General features: G+C 48.8%; 8 protein-coding genes across 8 annotated transcripts; 4 read left to right on the top strand and 4 right to left on the bottom strand.

Moving 5' to 3' along the window:
• Nucleotides 1–758: 758 nt before the first annotated feature.
• On the bottom strand, nt 759–3,054 carry POJ06DRAFT_304474 (uncharacterized protein; the record flags this gene model as incomplete). The annotated part of the gene is made up of 2 exons (XM_056190839.1): nt 759–1,602; nt 1,707–3,054. The coding sequence occupies 2 exons, from the start codon at nt 3,052–3,054 to the stop codon at nt 875–877; spliced, it is 2,076 nt and encodes a 691-aa protein (XP_056039961.1). The 3' UTR covers nt 759–874.
• Nucleotides 3,055–3,905: 851 nt separating this feature from the next.
• Nucleotides 3,906–5,627, top strand: POJ06DRAFT_264010 (uncharacterized protein). Its single transcript, XM_056188962.1, has 2 exons — nt 3,906–4,195; nt 4,290–5,627. Exons 1-2 carry the CDS (start codon nt 3,937–3,939, stop codon nt 5,312–5,314), a joined length of 1,284 nt encoding a protein of 427 aa, XP_056039962.1. The 5' UTR covers nt 3,906–3,936; the 3' UTR covers nt 5,315–5,627.
• A 1,271-nt stretch (nt 5,628–6,898) lies between these two features.
• POJ06DRAFT_279123 (uncharacterized protein) lies at nt 6,899–7,610 on the top strand. Its single transcript, XM_056189782.1, has 2 exons — nt 6,899–7,223; nt 7,286–7,610. The coding sequence occupies exon 2, from the start codon at nt 7,301–7,303 to the stop codon at nt 7,508–7,510; it is 210 nt and encodes a 69-aa protein (XP_056039963.1). The 5' UTR covers nt 6,899–7,223; nt 7,286–7,300; the 3' UTR covers nt 7,511–7,610.
• On the bottom strand, nt 7,599–8,810 carry POJ06DRAFT_47866 (uncharacterized protein). Its single transcript, XM_056191102.1, has one exon. The coding sequence runs from the start codon at nt 8,529–8,531 to the stop codon at nt 7,977–7,979; it is 555 nt and encodes a 184-aa protein (XP_056039964.1). The 5' UTR covers nt 8,532–8,810; the 3' UTR covers nt 7,599–7,976.
• A 733-nt stretch (nt 8,811–9,543) lies between these two features.
• POJ06DRAFT_279125 (Isochorismatase-like protein) lies at nt 9,544–10,140 on the top strand (the record flags this gene model as incomplete). The annotated part of the gene is made up of 1 exon (XM_056189783.1): nt 9,544–10,140. The coding sequence occupies one exon, from the start codon at nt 9,544–9,546 to the stop codon at nt 10,138–10,140; it is 597 nt and encodes a 198-aa protein (XP_056039965.1).
• Nucleotides 10,141–12,344: 2,204 nt separating this feature from the next.
• Nucleotides 12,345–13,325, bottom strand: POJ06DRAFT_216629 (Endoribonuclease L-PSP/chorismate mutase-like protein). The gene is made up of 2 exons (XM_056185540.1): nt 12,997–13,325; nt 12,345–12,934 (listed from the first exon to the last, which is right to left on the bottom strand). Exons 1-2 carry the CDS (start codon nt 13,106–13,108, stop codon nt 12,633–12,635), a joined length of 414 nt encoding a protein of 137 aa, XP_056039966.1. The 5' UTR covers nt 13,109–13,325; the 3' UTR covers nt 12,345–12,632.
• Nucleotides 13,326–14,598: 1,273 nt separating this feature from the next.
• Nucleotides 14,599–15,852, bottom strand: POJ06DRAFT_47914 (uncharacterized protein). The gene has a single exon (XM_056191103.1). The coding sequence runs from the start codon at nt 15,496–15,498 to the stop codon at nt 14,815–14,817; it is 684 nt and encodes a 227-aa protein (XP_056039967.1). The 5' UTR covers nt 15,499–15,852; the 3' UTR covers nt 14,599–14,814.
• Nucleotides 15,853–16,833: 981 nt separating this feature from the next.
• On the top strand, nt 16,834–18,137 carry POJ06DRAFT_287420 (uncharacterized protein; the record flags this gene model as incomplete). The annotated part of the gene is made up of 4 exons (XM_056190263.1): nt 16,834–16,958; nt 17,025–17,368; nt 17,415–17,650; nt 17,708–18,137. 4 exons carry the CDS (start codon nt 16,834–16,836, stop codon nt 17,930–17,932), a joined length of 930 nt encoding a protein of 309 aa, XP_056039968.1. The 3' UTR covers nt 17,933–18,137.
• Between the last annotated feature and the right edge of the window lie 803 nt (nt 18,138–18,940).

The following is an 18,940-nucleotide window of genomic DNA, read 5'->3' on the forward strand; positions in this document are numbered from 1 at the left end:
CAATCCCTTTCTTGAGCATAAGTCTCCATTATTGAGAATTCCTAGTACCAGTTTTTTCACTTTCTAAGGTTACACGTACCTAAATGAGCTTCGTTTCAGTTGCGGTTGAGCCTAGGAGTCGACAGATGAGCTGAACGCTTTGACACGAGCAGAGAGGAGCCATAACATGACGTGGAGTCAATATTATGGGTACGTTCATTGCAAATACTGCGAAGAGAGAAACTAACAGCACACAGCAACATTTTGAACGCCTACTGGGGATTTCTCGTGCTTTTGGCGTTCGGACGACTTATCACGCTAAGAATGGAACTTAAGAGTGACAGTCAGGATGATGGCTTGCTGCTTGATGCAATCCAAGCGAGGCACTACGAGGGTCGTGTGCCGACAATATGCACGTATACCTTGACAATATGCACGTATACCATGACAATATGCAACCTTGGTGTCGTTACATATGTCCGCCCCAAGGTAACTCGCCTGTGCGCAAGAAATTGGGCCAACCATCTGATTGCTGATGACTGTCATCTGCAACTGACTTACAGCGAGATCATGACACATGCTTTTGAGATTATGTACAAAATCTGTCGCCTGTCTACATGCCACATTCTCCTTTCGAGCCACTCGGTGTCCTTCTTCATTGTTACAGGAAAGCAAGATGGCCTGGCCTCGGAATCATTGCAATCCTGTGGGAGCATAGAGATGTGCTCGATTTTCTATCCGGTATCCACTGCATCTGAAAACGCCGTGGCCTCAAACTATCCAATTGCACGTACATTTAAGATATGAAGTCTGACCCATGTTAACTTATTCTCATTCTAGAATGACCAGTTGAGGAGCACAAAGCTGTAAGCACACCAGTAAGTCATTGCACTTTTTACCGGAACAGCAGCCACAAGTTCTGAAACGTTGCATTCATGGTCGGATTATTTCTGCTGTATGCCTGCATGAACTCGGGCCGATCGGAAATTGCTGTCAACTGATATTTAGCTTCAGCAATCATGAAAGAAAGCCCATCGGGGAAATAGACTCTCTCTACTATGCGCACAGCCATAACAGGATACCCCTCTTCCGGTCTAGGAGCGTCTTCTGCGACTCTCAAGAGGTACACCTGCTCCCCAGTTCGATCCTCGAGCGGAACCTGGCCTCCAATGCTCTCAAAAAGCATCCCATCCGGCAAGTCTCTCAGACGGAGTACAAATCGCAGTGGTGCGTGTTCGGACGACCAAGGGGATTCGGGGACAAAGCACTCCCATCGGCCACCAAGTCCATCGTCGTTTATAGAGACCATATGGGCTTCTGATCCGCCATAGGGTGGAAGAATCCCTTCTCTATGTCGTGACATAAAGGTTCTTGGAGCCCAGGTGAAAGGCTGATTCTTCAATTTCTCCCCCTCAAAGAAAACGATGTTCTTGTGAATTTTGCCGCTGTTATGCTCCCGGAGGAATTTAATCATCCGGCCTTCTGGGTTCAAATCATGGTAGCCAGTAGCATCTAAGCCGAACGTACCAAGAAGTGCCAGTATCTCATCCGAGGGTTTGCTTGAAGTACGAGTGGACAGCTGTCGCGAAACTAGACCTAAATTTGGCTTTGCTTCGTGCTTGGCTATGAAAAACTCGCCACTACTCAGCATCCAAAACTTTAAAAAAACTTGTTCATTGTTCCTTGCAGAGCAGCTCTCGTGGTCAATTGCTCGAAGTCGATGGTACCGTTAGACGTCCGTAGCAGTATCTTCCTAGCGAGCAATGCTTCCTGCAAAGTCCACAGCCGATGTGACCATCCAGAACTGGAAATCGCCAACAGTTGCTCTTGCGCTTGGTCGTCGGTGATAACTTGCTGAATTCCTTTGTCCAAAACTATCACCGCCGATGCTTTGCCGTAAACATCTGCCATCCGGTTAATAGAAAATTTTCGGAGAGCTACTTCAGATGGTATGCAAAGCGAGTCGATCCAGAAGGCTGGTGACACATCATCAAGCCCTTTAAAGTTGTCTCCGTCTTCTCTCCCACATACTTCCGTAAGCGTGTTGGCGAGATCAATCATGCGGCAGATAGGCAGTCCCGTTTCGGAGGAGCTTCCTAATCCATCGGCCCAAACGTGTGAAATAGCAAAGTAAGCAGTGTGTGGTCCCCGCATCAGAGTTAGAAACTGCTTTTTGGCCTTACTGAACAAGACGACTGGAAATGTTCCAGAATCTAGTGCTTCCTGAATGACCTTCATGTCAGGTTTCACAAATTCACAGTCGGAGTTCTCGCATACGTGTTCCACTTCGTACGCATCTAAATCGACATTGCTTGCAGTACAGGCCTGTTCCGTGCAGTTCTTATGATTCCTGGTCAAGAAGCTTGGACGGTCTCGGAAACTCTTGATATACTCTCTAATGGACGGTGAGCTGAAAGCCAGAAGAGTGGTTGACAGCAGATGACGACACCACCCTCGCTGAGCGAGAGTTTCAGCATACGATGAATCAGCCAAGACTATATCGGCTGCCATCGCCGACGTCCCGAAGACATTGAAGAACCTAGAATGTATGGTATCGGCCAACACAGCCAGCGGAATCAGGTACTGGTGAAATAATTTCCAAGTAGTGTCTTCTTCGAACCTTGGGCTAATCTTCCGAAAGAACACCGAAGCGTCCATCAAAGCCATTGAAGTGTTCGATTTCCAGTCCAGCTTTGCCATATGCTCGCAAGCCTTAGCCTCATTATTCCACTGTGTTATCCAGTCCTCGAGACAGCGCGTGCTCAGGTATGTGTTTGGTTCTTCGATCACAGTACAGTCTTCTGTTCGAATTTGTTTTCGCAGGACTTCTTCCAATAGACCGAAAAACAGCCAGTTTTGGATTACGGCCACAGCTTGACGAGCGTCTTCCTTTGAGATATGAAGCCCTCTTCCAAACACTTCGCTAATGTTGCCGACAAGTCCTCGAGAGCGCGGATATTCATGAAACGGGACTTTGGGGTAGTCGTCATGTAGGTTGCGGAGCAGTCGCGAACATTCACGTTGCCAGTCTTTACCTCGATCATTGCGAGGGCTTGGACGAGGCAAGTGATCCATGGTGTAAGCTGTCGATAATTTCAGCACTCGAGATGAGCGCATACACTTGCGATCTTGTGTGTCCTCGAAGAGAAAGATCCTTGTATCCCTGTGAAAAAGACCGCGCATTCTCACTTCAAATATCAGGCTATCGAACCGGGAGAAACACTCGAGCTAACCGCTGGATGTGCATGGGGAAATGATTTGCATGTGACGTCTTTAGAAAGCGGACTGGGCAGATCAAATTACGATGTCGTGAATGTCATGCACATACCATAAAGCTTTATTTGACTTGCATCTGACATCATACTGATAGTACAGAGAACGATTAATGGCCATCCCTAACGATGTGCATAATTCTAGCCCGATAGAAGCCCTAGATGACGAAAATTATCTCACACACCACCTTTGATGGTTGTCTGGGTATTCGGCGTCACGGAGGGGGCGGCAACCGTCCACCCAAAGAAGCTACTGGTCCGAGGACGCTCATCCATGCCCTGTGACACTGCTTACAGTCCACATAAACCTGGTGAAGATGATCCGTCATCAGTCTTGTCTCTCTGTCCACGAGTTATGAACTTATGGCTCTTCACCAAGATCTTAGACACTAATGGTGTTGCTGTATAAATGCGTCAGAAAGGCTCTACTACGAAGCAGGCACTCAATCATATTTTGAGACCCGATTAATCGTCTGTTTTGTGAAGGGACAACATGCAGATCGAGGCGGTCGCGTGGAAAACAAGCACACGTTCTTCGATCCATCTCGATGCCAATTAGAGTCGAGCGGACTCCTACCCTAACCCGAACCGCAGTCCCCGTGGCGGCACAAAGTTGATCACAGAGCGAAGACTAGTGATTGTAGTTAGCTGCGGCGGTCGCATTGTGTTGAAACAACAATAATATATGCTCCCCGAATTCTCGATCGTTTTCCGTCTCTTCTCGATGTCCCCCGTTCTACTATCTCTCCCCGCCATGCCTCCGCTCTTTTATCGTCTTGCCCGTCGCCAGTTCAGCCCTGGTGACCCCTCTGGCGAGTTTTCCGACCAGTGGACGCACCCGAGCGATGTCTTCTCCGTGCTCCTCATCCTCGGCGGCGACGTTGTTGGCCGGGCCCTCGCGCAGCTTGCCGGCTCAGCAGTAACCCCAGTTGCCTTCTCCTTTGGTACGTCGCACTTCCCCAGGGCCAACAGTTTCAGCCGTGCTCTTCCAAGTCGTAAAAATGTCGCGCACTAACCGTCTTGTCGTTCCCACTCCAGGGTGGGTGAGCTTTGCCATTACGGCCGTCGTGTCCGCCATCGGTGAGAACAAGCTCATGCCTCTCCCGGACTGCGCATGCAAGGTCATCAACGGGCGCACCGGCTACGTTCGCGACAACTCCAGCTGGATCATCGGCCGTATCGTGCGAGACTTCGGGAGCTGGATGGACGGCGGCAGGCGCAACGGGCCCATCCGAACACATCTGTGCGAAATGCTCGACCTGCGGTGGGAGAAAGACAAAACAGTAATGGAGAAGAAAGAACCCGGGTCAGGCAGGTACGTGGCGAGGCCATCGCAGGCAGGTCTCTGTGTCTCCCTCTACAAGGCGGACCGCGCGAGGCCAGGCTACCCGGGCTACGATTTCGCTTACTTCATCGGTTTCGCGACCTCTGTTCTCCAGCTTGGCATCGCGGCCATCCCGTGCGGCATCTTTGGCGATTGGAGCATCCTCTTGGTTACCGCGTCTGGCATCGTCCTCTCATTCGCAACAGGCAGCCTCTCGCAGTGGTCCAAGGAGAAGTGGGCGTGCCGACGTAACTCTGAAAAGACGGTCGTCTTGACCAGAGGAAATGGCAGCCAGCATGCCATCGTGGTCATAGGCGACGGCAAAGGTCTCGACCTTGAGGATCTTGCTGCTGGGCCAACCAACGTGGATGTTTCTGCTTCGCATTTAACCAGAATTGTGGTCATTCTTCTTGCCGCGTTTTGGATCCTCCTGCTCATCACTGCCGCCGGCATAAGGCAGAATACATGGTTCCTCCTATCAATCGGCGGCATCGGAATCTTGCAGAATATTTTCGTCGCCGGGTGGAGACGCTTTCCAGAAGCTTTCGGAGTGCCGCTTATCCCTGCCGGCGTCATTGGGAAGCCAAAAGTCATGGACACGCTGTTTGCGGTCGAGAGGGCATATCCGGGCTTGGGAAGGAGCATGTTGGATACCTTCTTCCCTGGCAAATTGCGCCCGGACGAACAGAAGAAGTGGGATGACCCAGCGGAGCTGGCCAGATCTCTAGAGGCTTCCTAGGCTAATGCTTAAAGCAAGGCCCATATCAGTACTACTCAGGTCGTCAATGCCCAAACAGCGTTTGAAACTGCCACCCAATGCATCTAAACCGCCGCCTAGAATAGCTGCTGAGTAAGGGTCTTGCCGCGTGCTTTTAGGATTGGACGTGGAAGCAATGGCAGTTCAACATGTCGCGGCCGCAGGAGATGGGGACTGCGCTGGTCATCTCTGTATCACTAAAAATTTGGCTACTTCACACTGGTCCATATTCCCGACCATGTAGCAATCTGGACGTTTTATCTCATTTAAAATGCCATGGTAATAAATATCGCCCTCTGATCACCTGTATCCGAAATCGTTCATCTGACTTGAGGACACGTTGAAACGTAATGTAATTCCCTTACAACTTGCGTTGAAAGATTCATAAAAAAGCTGTCCCCAGTCTTTGAGGGTCTGAAAAGCCTATCTCTATGGAGACTGACGATGAGGAGCTAATCCCGCCAACGCTGAGCATAACGGTGAAGTTTGCCAGCATTATACGTTGCGTCTTCTGCTAGCGATTATTCAGGCTTGGCAGGTCGCTCTGTCGCTGACGCACCTGTTGACCTCAGAAACGAGATACGAGCGATCCGAGAGGGATTTCGGCTTTAGTTACCTGGAAAGTTTCTATTGTGTTGACTGTTACCGCTTTTCTTCGAACTTATGTACACACGCGGCTCTAGATTAATCTTTGGCTTTATTTGTGCATTAATAACTCCTCTCAGGCTTGCGAGATTTAACTCGATATATATTGAACCAAATATAAATTACTGCCCCGAATCCCAATAGGATGACCCTAAACCCTGTATATCAAATACATGTGCGAACTAGTTAACCTTTTTTTTGCGCTCGAGACTGAGGCTGGATTCATCGCGTCGCAAGGGATCACCATGATTTGCTTGGATCTATAGGGCAGCTATCGGCAACCAATTTAAATGTTCTAGGACCAACGGACATTGCGGTTTGTGATAATGGTATCACTGCATGGTGAACCTGGGATCTGATGATTTGCTGTATAATGTTCTGGACTCAATTCTCTCGAGATCGGGAACCTTTTACGACCAAGCAGCAGCAGGGATTGAGCTAGAGCTGTTCTTGACCGACTTTCCACCAGCGCTGTTCGAGATCTTTACCTCTGAAATTGGATTTGTCGACCGGTCGCGAAAGGGATGTATGTAGCACCTTTACGTCTTCTGCATCAAAGCTGACTGGAAGAAAGACACCCTGCCGGTCGAAGAAGTATACGACTCACTGCATCACACGCTTTATTTGTCAAGCATCACCTGTGCAGCACCTGTGACGTGGGTGAGGAACTGTGCTTCGATGTGGCCAATAAATTGGTAGACAAGCTGAATAGCATGGGATTCGGGCTTTCGGCGTGATCCTAGGTATTCGTCTCCTGTCCGTTTCTTCTACAGCTCCCGTGTACCAAGATGGTCTCCTGCTCTCTAAGATCTGGCGAGTCTTATGTGGCAGGGACCGGGGTAATGGGTTATCACCAGACAATTATTGGACGGGCATGTCTTCCATGGATCATAGTAACTAGCAATATATTGTTTGATTTTGGCTACATCCGCAATTACGACAAGCTGATGACGAAGGCCAAATTACTTGCTGGAAATAAAAGTCGACGACTATGTTCTTGATCCTTGTGGGATGAGTCACCGACGTTCCAGATGCCCGAAGCGGTTGTCAACGAAGAGTTGGACGGCGATGAAGTGGACCGCTTTGAAGATATGCTAGAAACATACGATGTGGATTCGGAGTCGCCGGAGTTTCAAGACATATTGAACACGATGGTCTTTGTTGGTTTGGAGAACTCAGAGCTTGCTTTCTAGATGTGTACCGGTACTACCCAGATTCGGAGTCAGTTGCCTTGATAGGCCGTATAGTACGTATATCTTTTCGACGATACCCTGGTAAGAGCGACAGCTGCTCACGAACATCTCATAGGATTGTACGCAATACATGAGCGCCACTGATTGTGTGACTGAAGTAGAAGTCATTGATCTTCATCTCAGCGATATCATGAGCCCGGAGCATATTTCACTATTCCTAAGTGGTGGCGACGAAGCGTCAATTGCGTTTCATCTCGATGGACAGGAACTGGTGCATTTTTGCAATAGTGCTATTCAAAATACGGCACTGGGTCGACTTAATTGTTACGGCGAAACTTAAGTCAATTAAGCGATGATAGGTAGCTCGCACACCAACTAAGTGTGATGAATCTTCTGGAGTTAATGTTACGAGCACTAAGATCTGGGAACAAGAATGGAACTGGAAAACAAGATTCGATTTCTGAAGAACAAAATTTGTACACGAGGGAGGAGCACAGGCCCTTTATAGGCAGCTGCCCTCTGCAAGCCGTCGTAGAGAAATAAATAGAATACCTATCCGGGACACTCACTGCGGACTAAGAGCTGGAAACGGGAAACGGTGCCGGAGCCGAAAAACAGCGTCCAACCGCCAAACAAGAATGTAGCGGGAGTGTAACTGGAGCTCGGATGTCCGGCCTCTTGCGGTTAGGGCAGCTAAGGCCTCCTCGGCTGGGCAGGTTCGCTCCTCAAACGGGTGCGCCTTCAACCGCCCTTCCGCCAGCAAGCGGCTGAAATACCTGAACCACACGAACCCGAAATCCTTCTCATCACCATGCACCGAGCCGACCATGGTGAGGCTGTACTGCACGCCCTCCGACGTGCCCGTCCTTGAGGTCCAGGATCGCGCTGTTGTTCTCCGGCGAGCCGTTGTCAGATATGGAGTCGAAGCAGTAGCGGAGGGGGATGTCGGCGCAGCCAGCGGCTTTTAGGGCGGATTTTATCCCGGTGATGACGGCCTCGTCGCTGTTGCGGTAGTCGATGATAGCAACGCCTTCGGATTTGTCGATCAAGGACTCGGCGAATAGGATGCCGCGGCCGGCAACGCCGATGATGGGATGTAAGCCCGACAACTTGGCGAATTGGATCGCGAACGCTCCCACCGCTGACGCGGCACTGTAGACAAGCAGAGGTTGCTTCCCCGTCGGTTTGGCGGGAGACCACGGCTCCGGGAGGCCCGGACGTTGGTACAGACCCACCGCGGATATCATGGCAGCCAGGGGAAGCGTGGCCGCCTTCTCGAAGGTGGTGCTGCTGGGCAGGTGGAACGTGGTGTACTGCCACGCAATGGCGTACTCTGCGTAGCTGCCTCCGGGAGTGCCCATCTCGGGAAGGCCGCAACGCAATTTCTGGGCTTGAATTCGTACACGTTCTCGCCAACCGCATGTGCCACGCCGGCGATGTCGTCTCCCGTGTTGGCGGCTTTGGTCTTCACGGGTCGTTTCCTGTTTGGGAATATTGTCAACCTGGAGGTGTTGTGTGCTGCGTTTGCACCTACCAATCCTGTAGGTTGGAGCCGCTCACGGCAACTTTGATCAGAACCGGATCGGCATTTTGGAGTTGGAACCGGTGTCCACGATCTGGACCGAGAGGTCGGTCTGGACCATTGCTTCGTTTATCGTGGTGATGAAATGGGTGACTGAAATCCAAGATGTGGATGAGGCAGAGAAAAATTCTATCAAATGTTAGTTGGAATTCTTTAAAGGGTTGGATTGATAATCCAGTGGATTTATCAGTAACCAAGTTTATGGATGGATGATTTTCATTGGTATTGCAGGGCCGGATCGGAGTGGCAGACAGCCGATGTTGACCGGTCCCGACACCGGTTCCGGTCAGTAGACACCGGTTCCGGAGCGTAGCAGAACTGCAGAAACACTAAAAAGATGGTTAGACGGTTTTATTTCAGCATTCGCTATCGTCTAATTATAGGGCTGGTCACGATATCGCCATATCGTATCTCTGGCGATAAACTAGGCGCTATTATCGTCAAGATATCAAATAAGACGATACGATATACGATATTGATGATGAATATCGTATCGTATCGCCTAATTTGCACGTGATCCGCGTCATGGGAAAGAAAGACCAGAGGTATAAAGACTGACTCTGTAAATACTAATTTCGAGCGCTACGGTCAGGGTTAGGGTTGGACCCTAACGTATTTTAGGCGATACGGCGATACGATATCGTCAAGTCGGCGATACGATATGCGATATGGGAAAAACCCGGCGATATCGTATCGTGAACAGCCCTATTTAATTATTTATTACAGTCCTCAATTAAGCTGCATGCGATCCTTTTCTTCTGGCAGGCCTTCAGCTCAGTCCTACCTCAAATATGGCAGCCAACAAAATCGTACCGTCACGTACCGCACTATTCCTCCTCGACCTCCAAGTTATGTACGCGAAAATGGACCCAAGCTTCGATGCACTCATGACGCACACGGCCTCCGTCGTCAAGGCAGCCAGAAGTAAAGGCATCACCATCGCCCACTGCCGCGTCGCCTTCACCGAGTCCGAGGTTGCAAATGTCCCAGACACGAACCCGACTTTCTCCCAACTAAAGCACGATCCCTCTCGTACAGCCATGCTCAACATAAACTCGTCAGAGGCCGCATTCCACCCTGCCGTGGCGCCCGAGGACGGCGACATCGTCGTCAGGAAAAATAGAGTGGGCCCGTTCTTCAATGCGCCGCAGGATGTCCATGCCATCTTCAAGGGACGCGGGATCGATACGTTGCTCCTGGCAGGTGTTTCTACTGGCGGTGCTGTGGCGGCGACGGTGGTGCAGGCGTCGGATTTGGATTATCGGCTTTTCGTGGTGGAGGATTCTTGTGCGGATCGGAATAAGGAGACGCACGAATTTTTGATGAAGTTCTTTGCGAAAAGAGCTACCGTGATTAAGAGTGAGGAGCTCATGACTTTGGTCAAATAGTATGATACCATACTATTTTGATTTTCTACTATCTATATTTGAAGCCTACGCTTGATTTTGCGAACAACTGTTTGAATTTTTTTCATCGGGACGATCTAGCGATGCCAGAGCTTGTTCCAGTTCTTGGCTTTGAGGACAAGATCCTAAGATGTTTTGAAAGCCAGCAAATGCTCTTAAATACATCTGATTAGCCCGGGTCAGCTCTCCTTGGGCTTTCAAGAAGTTACTTAAATTCCGCATAGTATTGAGCGCCGGCGTGTATATCGCAACAGTCTCAGAATCCAGTACCTCTTCGTATCCTTACAGCACCCCTGTATGCATCTTCTCGGCTTCGGCCAACCTACTTTGGTTCTTGTAGCAGTCGCCCAGGTTATTGACCGCGTCAAGCGTCGATATTGCTTCGGTCAGAGTACCTCCTCGTATCCTTGCAGCGGCCGTATGTACATCTGCTCGGCCTCGGCCAGCTTGCCTTGGTCCGCGTAGAGTATGCCCAGGTTGTTGGCTGTTGAGAGTGTCGATGCGTGCTTCGGTCCGAGTGCCTCCTCCCCTCCAATCGTGTGAGCATCTTCTCGGCCTTGGCCAGCTTGCCTTGGCTCTTGGTTTTTTTTTTGGTACTTTTTTGGTTTGTGAGTTAAATACTGACGACAGACGAACGATATAGATTCCAAGCGTGTGTTACCGACGATTTATAATGCGCCGTTTGACAAGCGGAATAGGAGGGTGCAGGAGAAGCTGGAAGAAGTTTGGAGCCAGAATAGAAATGCTGGGAGGAAGAGACGATGGAGGCGAGGACTGGTGGAGACAGATACATCCGATTTAGCAGGCTGATGCATGTTTGGCTGGGGATGGTTTCTACTAGATCCTTCTGCAAATCTAGACTTCCCTTTCAGCTCTGATGATTATGCTTGAGAAAGGTGACTCGATTTTTCTTAACGTACCCGTGCATAAGAAGATGTTCAAATAATAGCTGACTCTCGCTCAGCCTTGCCTAGGATAATCAGATGTGGCTGTGTTAAGTGTATGAGGACTCGACGGGGACACAGCGCAATCTTATGTCCCTCCTGTGCCCCCGTTCGAGCCTCTACATCCAATGAACACTTTTGCAAATGAACCAATATATGTTGGGGGTTGCCATAATGCGCATGAAGTCGGGGTCATACACCGTGCATGGTCGATTGCCTTGGGAAAGACGACGAAGACCTCGTTCTGCGGTAAGGCGAGCATCGGGATCCCTAAAGTCGCCTTCGAGACAAGCCTTGAACTGCGCATAAGTCGAAAACGGCAGTTGGTCGTTGGCCACCAATGTCGCATAAAGAGAGAACGCGTGACCACTGACCACGGAGATAAGGATCAGCATAGCAAATCTTGGCCCCCTCATTAGGAAAGTAACAGCATTGAGGGAAAGTTGCGCAAAGAAATCGCGAAGCTTGCGACGGTTGCCCATTCTCACAAGGCAAGACGAGAACAAGGCAAGGCTGGGCGGACGCGTCAAGGCAAGGCAAGGCAAGATTGTTTATAAGATAATACACAAGAAGACAAGATCCTATTTCTTTGCCTGGCAGCGAGGACAAACTCCTCCTTATATGTTCTGCCAGGTCACTCTCCTTCGTATACGTCAGTGCAAGCTCTTAGGTCTGCAACAAAAGAGTATGCCGCAAAGTCGTACCTGCTGTATCTGTTTCGGTAGTTGTTAACCCAATAACGATTTGTCCGACTTCTGGGTCACCTGCTGCATGCAACTCTGCTGATTCGATTCCTTTACAAGCCCGCTTCATGTGACGGTTTAACCCGCTAACCGTGGAAAACTCATTGCCGCGGCGGACAAACCATTATTCTTGCCAACGACCAAAGAATACCGCACTCTATTTTACTCGAAAGTCGACGTTTCCCTGTGTCTACTAGAGATATGCTTGGTAGGCTTTGCCTTTGTGTCAAAAGCTGCATGACCACATTTCGAGCACTCGTATAGCTGAACTTCTGAAACCGTATTGCGAAAAAAAAGATACGGAGCTTTCTAGCAAGCGAAAGCGGTCTACGAGAATGCGTCGCGGTTGTAGCCAAAATCGAGCAATTGGGGGGGGGGGGGGGAATTAAGGTTAAGGGGCCAAGGGGCAGTTCAACTCGCTGGCAGGCCCCTTACCACACCACATAGCTTGTCGCCGCACTCCAGCTAACTGGGGCATGGCACACGGCCCTGACCCTGACGCATGAAAAGCGATTATCCGAAGTAAGTTAATATTTATAGTGAAAATTTGTGGGAAGGAACCCTGGTCAACCTGTTAGGCGCCTTTAGGTACGTATGTTCGGGTAATTCACAGTACCCTAAGGCTGGGTTTGATATGAATACGCTGGGCAGTCTCAAAGCTTGTAGAATAGTTACAGCGGTCAGATCCTGCAAAGTAGTATATAAGAGCTTTAAGTAAATGAACTGGATGAAACTTGTTCACATCCCAGTACTGATAACATTCGTTCCTTCGTAAAAATCAGGACGTTCAGTTGGATTGAGGATCATGGGCCACAACCTCAATCTCCACACGCATGTCGTCTTCACCGAGTCTCGTCACTCCCACGCACGTCCAGATTGGCTGATGGTTGGGCATATACCGTTTGAAATTGCGGACCATGGCTTCGAGAGCTTCATTGTTGATGGGAACATGGTAAGAATTGACGCGGTAAACCTGTTCCCAGCCTTTACCACCTGCAGTCTTCAGGGCCAACTCTACGTTGACAAAGGCCTGGTCGATCTGGGCATTGATTTCTTTGTAGAACACACCAGTCTCCGGATCCCAGCCACCTGCACGGTGTTATGTCAGTACTCAATTGCTACAATGGTTCGACTACAAAAGTTGTATATACCCTGTCCAGCGCATTCGATGCGATCGCCGATACGAACTGCTTGGCTGTACCAAAACGTTTGCTGCTGCTTCTTTCCAAACCCCTCGTAGTTGTAATAGGGCAAGTGAGACATCTTGGTTCAAGCAACCGAAAGAGAAGGACCTGCTACTATGTGGGAAGAAAGAAATGATTGACTTCAATGGGACGAGAGTTCAACTGATTTTTCTGATCGCAAATAATTGGCTGGAGGGTTTGGATTTTGGGTATTGTACCAGCTAGGCGAACTTCACATAAAAATTGGAAGCTGCGAGCCTGCAACAGTCCAGTGAAAAGAGCGAGTGCTGAAAATCGAGGGTATCGTGATGGTGAACAGGGGCTGTTACGAATATTCGTAATTGCGAATATTATTCGCAACGAATATTCGCCCGAATAATTATTCGCAAAATTTTGGGTTGCGAATAAAGCCTGCGAGTATTATTCGCAACAATTTTCGATTGCGAATAAATTATTCGCTAAAATATCGCAAATTATTGAGTAGTTACTTCTATATCGGATGTCCCGTTCAGTTGCGCGTTGACGGGAAACAAATTAGTCTGCTAGTCTGCTATCTATAAAATGAGATGATAACTGTAAACCATGATTTTACTAGCTCTTACGCAACCTGACCCTAACCCTGACCCAGTTGGACGCCACAGTATATACTTATTGCCTAATTAGTCAACTTTCTAGCTTCTTCAAGCATGTCACGTGATAACTTGCGAATAACGAATAATTATTCGTATTCGCAGCTTATTCTGCGAATAAAATTAGCGAATATTATTCGCACTGTTTTGAATTGCGAATACGAATAACGAATATAGCGGATATATGCGAATATTCGCATTCGCAACAGCCCTAGTGAACTAAGCGTGAGAGAGTCTCTGTCCCACTTCTGGGAGCGCATTAAAAATGATGCAGCCTTCCATACCAAGTCATAGTTACGCTTCCAAACCCTTAGTGACAATCTATTCTTGATTAGTGAACAATTTCTAAACTGCCAACCGGATAGGGGTGTTCACGAATAAAAATTTCGTTATTCGTATTCGTAGGATATCTGCATATTCGTAACGAATAAAATCCGAAACGTCGAATACGAATAACGAATATTATTCGTAAATCGGCGTCGAGGCTAGTGTAGTAAGTACTTTGTTTCTATACATATAGCCTGTGCAGCACGTCCATGAGGAATCATGATGCCAACTGTGGCTTGAGTAATGGTGAAGAAGAGCGGGTTGATGACCCCTGCCGCAGCTAACGAAGGTACAAGCGCGCCGAGCCATATGGCAAGATGACCGTGCCAGATCTGTAGCAGAACAACCACGAAGTATGCGAATCCAGCAATTGGTGCCTTCATGTACTTGCCAGGCATATACCAGAAAATCGGGAAGAACGTCACCGATCCAAGAATCGCGCGTGGCGTAACGCAAAAAGGTAGGCGCTAACTAATGCGATCCAGAAGTACATCTTAGAGTTACGTTCGCGAAGATCGTACAAAACTTCGCGCGAAAACGAATTGAACCTCAATCGAATTCACAAATCGGGATGATAACAGTCGCAGCGAAGAACATCAAGGATGTACGCGACTGCATATCAAGGATCGAATTCTTCAACTGGAAGGACAACACGCCACAAATGATCGCAGATAGCACCGAGTTGAAAAGTAATGCCTAGCCTAACGACGGGGTTCTCCACAAAATCAGCCAAAGGCGTATAGTGACTTTTATTTGCTCGATTAACGGTGCCGCATACTCTTGAGATTCTCCCGGTCGCTGTCTCTTTCCAACTGTAATTTTGCTCATCTCAACCGTCCCACTGATTTCCTTGATCAGCTTCAGCTTCTGAGCGGAATCCAGCCATACTTGGAACCAATCCGTCTTTGATCGACGGATTCCCGCACCAACGACCTCCAAAAAGTACTCCGCCGGGTTCTCGTTCCTTGCCGGAGGAGCCGCTAGTCTCGAAAAGTAATGGATAACTGACGCGCCGTTGTCCCCAATCGGTCCGAAGTAGCAAATTGTCAAACTGATTGAACAATACACTGGATGACTGATTTATCGTGCAGATTATACTGAGGTTCTCAACCTGAGCAAGTCGGCGCAGGAATGCAACAATAGACATTGCGCCTTCAAGACCCGAGGTGGGCTCGTCCAAAAATAATATCCGGGGTTTGGACGCCAGTTCAATGCCGATTGTAGCACGCTTTCGTTCTTCCACGGATAATCCGGAGCCAACATAGTCAATAATCGCGTCCGCAATTGGTCCTACATCAAGCAGCTTGATAATCGCTTCGACGTACGCGTACTTCTCTTCCAGAGGCATGTCCGCAGTCTGCCTCAATCGAGCAGAAAACCTAAGCGCCTCTCGTACCGTTTGGTTGGCTTCGTGAAGATCTTGTTGCTCCACAAATCCTGTCGTTCGCTGGAAATCTTTACTCGGTGTCGATCCGTCGAGAAGAACTTCTCCAGTGACAGTGCCAAATGTCATGCGCTGCGAGAGTGCGTTAAGGAGGGTCGTCTCCAGCACCACACGCGCCCATCAGCGCGAGTAATTTGCCCGGTGTCGCGTGCCCATCGACACTTTCCAGGACCGTACGGGGACAATCTGGCGTCGGAATAACACAATTCACGTTTCGGAAAGCGAATAGAGATCCTTTGTCCCTAATTGACGACGAATATTCTGTATAGATATCCCTTTTAGTAGGAGTAGTCGCCAATGCAGCCATTGTCGACGTGCTAGGGACAGTCGGCCTCGCTTGGTGGGTCTTCACTAGTGTTGGCTCACTCTGCTTCACAAATCGCTTGACTTGACCCCGAGACAAAGACTCACCATCAGCTTTATTTTTTCTTATAGCAAACCATATCAACGTTATATAACATTATAATAAATAAAAATTTATTCTGTAACCCATTTGCATGTACGTGATGTAGTACGTGTTTCTTCTACGGCTGCCCTCTCGTTGTCGTCACGTTGGACCACTTCTTCATTATGTGGTGTACGACGTTGCCCTTCTGCTCCGGTCAAAATATTATTAGAAGCAATAAATGATCTAGTAGTTTGGCGCTTTCTCTTTTGGCGTGCTCACTGCCCTGCATTTGTGTAAGTTGATCACTATGCGGCCTGATACAGTGCTAATTCCGCGCACTTCTTTATCTGATCAATTGCGACATGGGTTGGACCTGGGGGGGCTTACTCTGCTTAAATATTTTTTTACGAACCCGTTAGGAAGGGCTGCCGAACCGAACCTAAGCAATCGCAGAATTAAGTCTCGCTATTTTGGACTTCGCGTGACCGTAATTTACTCTACGCCGAATAGAGCGCAAAGGTGATTGACAAGTTTGGGATTGTCTTGTAATTGGGATACTGCAAGGGTATGTCTGGGCACTAACCATTCAGCCCCTGAAATCGAAAAGCCACGACTGCCCAGGTGCGGCTCGAGCCTCTGCGGCGGCTGACGTCACACAGCAGTTGCGGTTCCGGGGCATCTCCAAGACGCATTTTCTATCAGAAGCAAAGCAATCCGAATCCAAATCGCCAGACTTCTGCCCATGATCGTCGTTTCAACAATGTCGTCCATACAGCTCGTCGGCAGGTCTGAAGTGCTGAGTACACTTGGACATCCGGCCGCTCAGAGAGCTCAGGCGTCTGATATCAGTCCATCACTTTCCAACCTTAATTATGAGCGCGATCGGCGATGACATGGGGTTTTATCAGCCATAGGGTGTGATCAAGTACCCCACCAACATGTACATTAGCCAAGGGCCGACAACGAGAGCCGCTGAGGTCGTGTTGGCTGTTGGAGCATTACAGCAATGTACTCTTATGGCAGATTCTGAATTATTCGCCACTGTGAGACGGCCCCTCTCTCCAGACACTCAAATCGAGATACGGGCAAGCAGATCCGAATACCAAATCGTGCAAGACATCCTCGAAGAAGAGGACGTGCAGTACGTTCATATTACTATATTCTAGCATTCTGGCCCGTTACTTGAAGTCGCTGACATAAATTTTAGGTACCCTAGACTTCAGTATGATGGTGCTCGAAAAGTGGCGATCGTTTCTGCTGCCCCCACTCCGCTTCATGGCGAAATGGTGGGTCAGTTGCTGAGCAAGATCTATGGTGAAGTCATGACGAGTCCGCTACTCAATGCCAACATTAGGTCTGGCCTTTCTGTTGCGAATGACATGAGAAATACCGAGGACACCGGTGACACATCGACAACAAGGAATTGGGATGGTGCTCTGCGGTATCTCACCGAGGAAGAGACGGGGCCGAGTCACATTTTGATGATTGCTATCGAAGTAGGTCTGGCACAGACCCACGCGAGCCTGAGAGCCGCAATTTCATTTTCAGTTTGTGCGCTCCGCTGCCGAGTTGTGAATTGCAATGTGTATCACTGAAGGGAACCATGGCACAGGGCCATCACCGAAATACTACACTGCACCTGAAGAGAAGAGGGCTGCAGTACAAGAGGCCGAGCACGTCATACGGTCTCAACTGCGGGCCTATCCATTTGGACCGTTGAAAATCGCGGAAGACACCTGGTTTGGAAAGATTACGTCTGTAGTTCTTGAGACTTACCGCCTGGAAGATGAGACTCAGTCCCCAGATACTCTCCTCGACCCTACCCAGTCATTTGTATGTACTAAGCAAGCAACATATGGGGAAACTTCCAGCTAATGTGCGAGTCTGTAGACGATTGTCGATGATGGGCGTTTTGTTGGGGGTGAAGTTCCGTCAAACCTGGCGGAAATCACCCTTGGGGATTGCATCCCGACGCATATATTGAGCGGTAATAATATTGAAGCCACTGCGGTTAATTTCTTCCATCGGGACTGGTTCGAACGCAGTTTTTGCTCTGCCATGTTCCAAACTGCCATCGAGCGTATCAAGGATAAGTGTCAAGTTCAACGAGTCTAGATGTGGTACTGTCTCAGCTCAAATGCAGCAAATTATATCAATAGTAATTCATTGTGTGTATTATAGTACTGGTGGACCATTTGGTGCCTGATACATTCATACCTGTCAGCGTGTATCGTACCCGTACTTGGCGAGTTCCTCCAGTTGTGGCTGCAATCTCTGTGAGAAAATGTATGGCATTAAACTGTATACTGTAGTCCAGTGACTTATATTCGACGATACGCGAACAACTGTCTACGCAAATGCCCACAAATGGCAGTGAATGGTAATTCTGGGGCGCCGGACGAGAGAGCAGGACTAGATAGCCAGTAAAGGCCACGGCGGAGCTAAATGGGCCTACTGCCTGAAACCATAAGCAATCTTCTTCAGACTGGGATAAGTACAGCCAGTTCCACCACCCGAATCTTCTGTTCCCTTTAACTCAGAATAATTAGTGTAGTTTGGTAAGCGCGGGAATGCGAGGCGGAGTCCAAAAAGTCCATGTTTAGGTTGTATTTAGTGTCCATGCTATAAAATGTTCGTAGGGAGAGGTCTAGGAAGGCTACCTAACAAAATAGTTGTACTGCTGGAATCAATAACTAGACTAACTCGACAGCTCATGTTGCATACATTACAACGACGGATATAGTCGTTTGTTAGGCACCTGAGAACCCGAAAATGAGTGTCAACCACCTGCCTGAGTGAAAACTCGGCCGTCGTCGATGCAACTAGCTAACATGACGCAGGGTCACATGACCCACACCATTTAGCTGGCACCACGACACCCTCAATTTTCAACAATTAGAACATGACAGTCGTGCCCGGATGCCAGGTATGAACGGTGAGAATTACGAGGAGAATGTGGAGTTAGTGCAGTGTGTAAAGTAGTATTAGCGAAATGGTAACGTAATGTAACATCAGTCTTCATCGACAAGAAGGCGACAATGAAAGTTTGAATTAATAGAGTTGGGCTTTGTCCAAAATTAGCATGATGCGCCTTGTCCATATATTTTTTCAGGGGCTAACATG

This window comes from Lipomyces tetrasporus (assembly GCF_029532465.1).
Source record: "Lipomyces tetrasporus strain NRRL Y-64009 chromosome Unknown POJ06scaffold_15, whole genome shotgun sequence".
NCBI classification, from domain to species: domain Eukaryota; kingdom Fungi; phylum Ascomycota; class Lipomycetes; order Lipomycetales; family Lipomycetaceae; genus Lipomyces; species Lipomyces tetrasporus.

Bases quoted from the DNA above. Each gene is read 5' to 3' on its own strand.
- POJ06DRAFT_47914 (XM_056191103.1), bottom strand. From the start codon at position 15,498: ATGACATTTGGCACTGTCACTGGAGAAGTTCTTCTCGACGGATCGACA.
- POJ06DRAFT_264010 (XM_056188962.1), top strand. From the start codon at position 3,937: ATGCTCCCCGAATTCTCGATCGTTTTCCGTCTCTTCTCGATGTCCCCC. The intron at 4,196-4,289 runs GTACGTCGCACT...TTCCCACTCCAG, and splicing joins CCCAGTTGCCTTCTCCTTTG to GGTGGGTGAGCTTTGCCATT.
- POJ06DRAFT_47866 (XM_056191102.1), bottom strand. From the start codon at position 8,531: ATGGGCACTCCCGGAGGCAGCTACGCAGAGTACGCCATTGCGTGGCAG.
- POJ06DRAFT_216629 (XM_056185540.1), bottom strand. From the start codon at position 13,108: ATGTCTCACTTGCCCTATTACAACTACGAGGGGTTTGGAAAGAAGCAG. The intron at 12,935-12,996 runs GTATATACAACT...AACACCGTGCAG, and splicing joins CATCGAATGCGCTGGACAGG to GTGGCTGGGATCCGGAGACT.
- POJ06DRAFT_279123 (XM_056189782.1), top strand. From the start codon at position 7,301: ATGAGCGCCACTGATTGTGTGACTGAAGTAGAAGTCATTGATCTTCAT.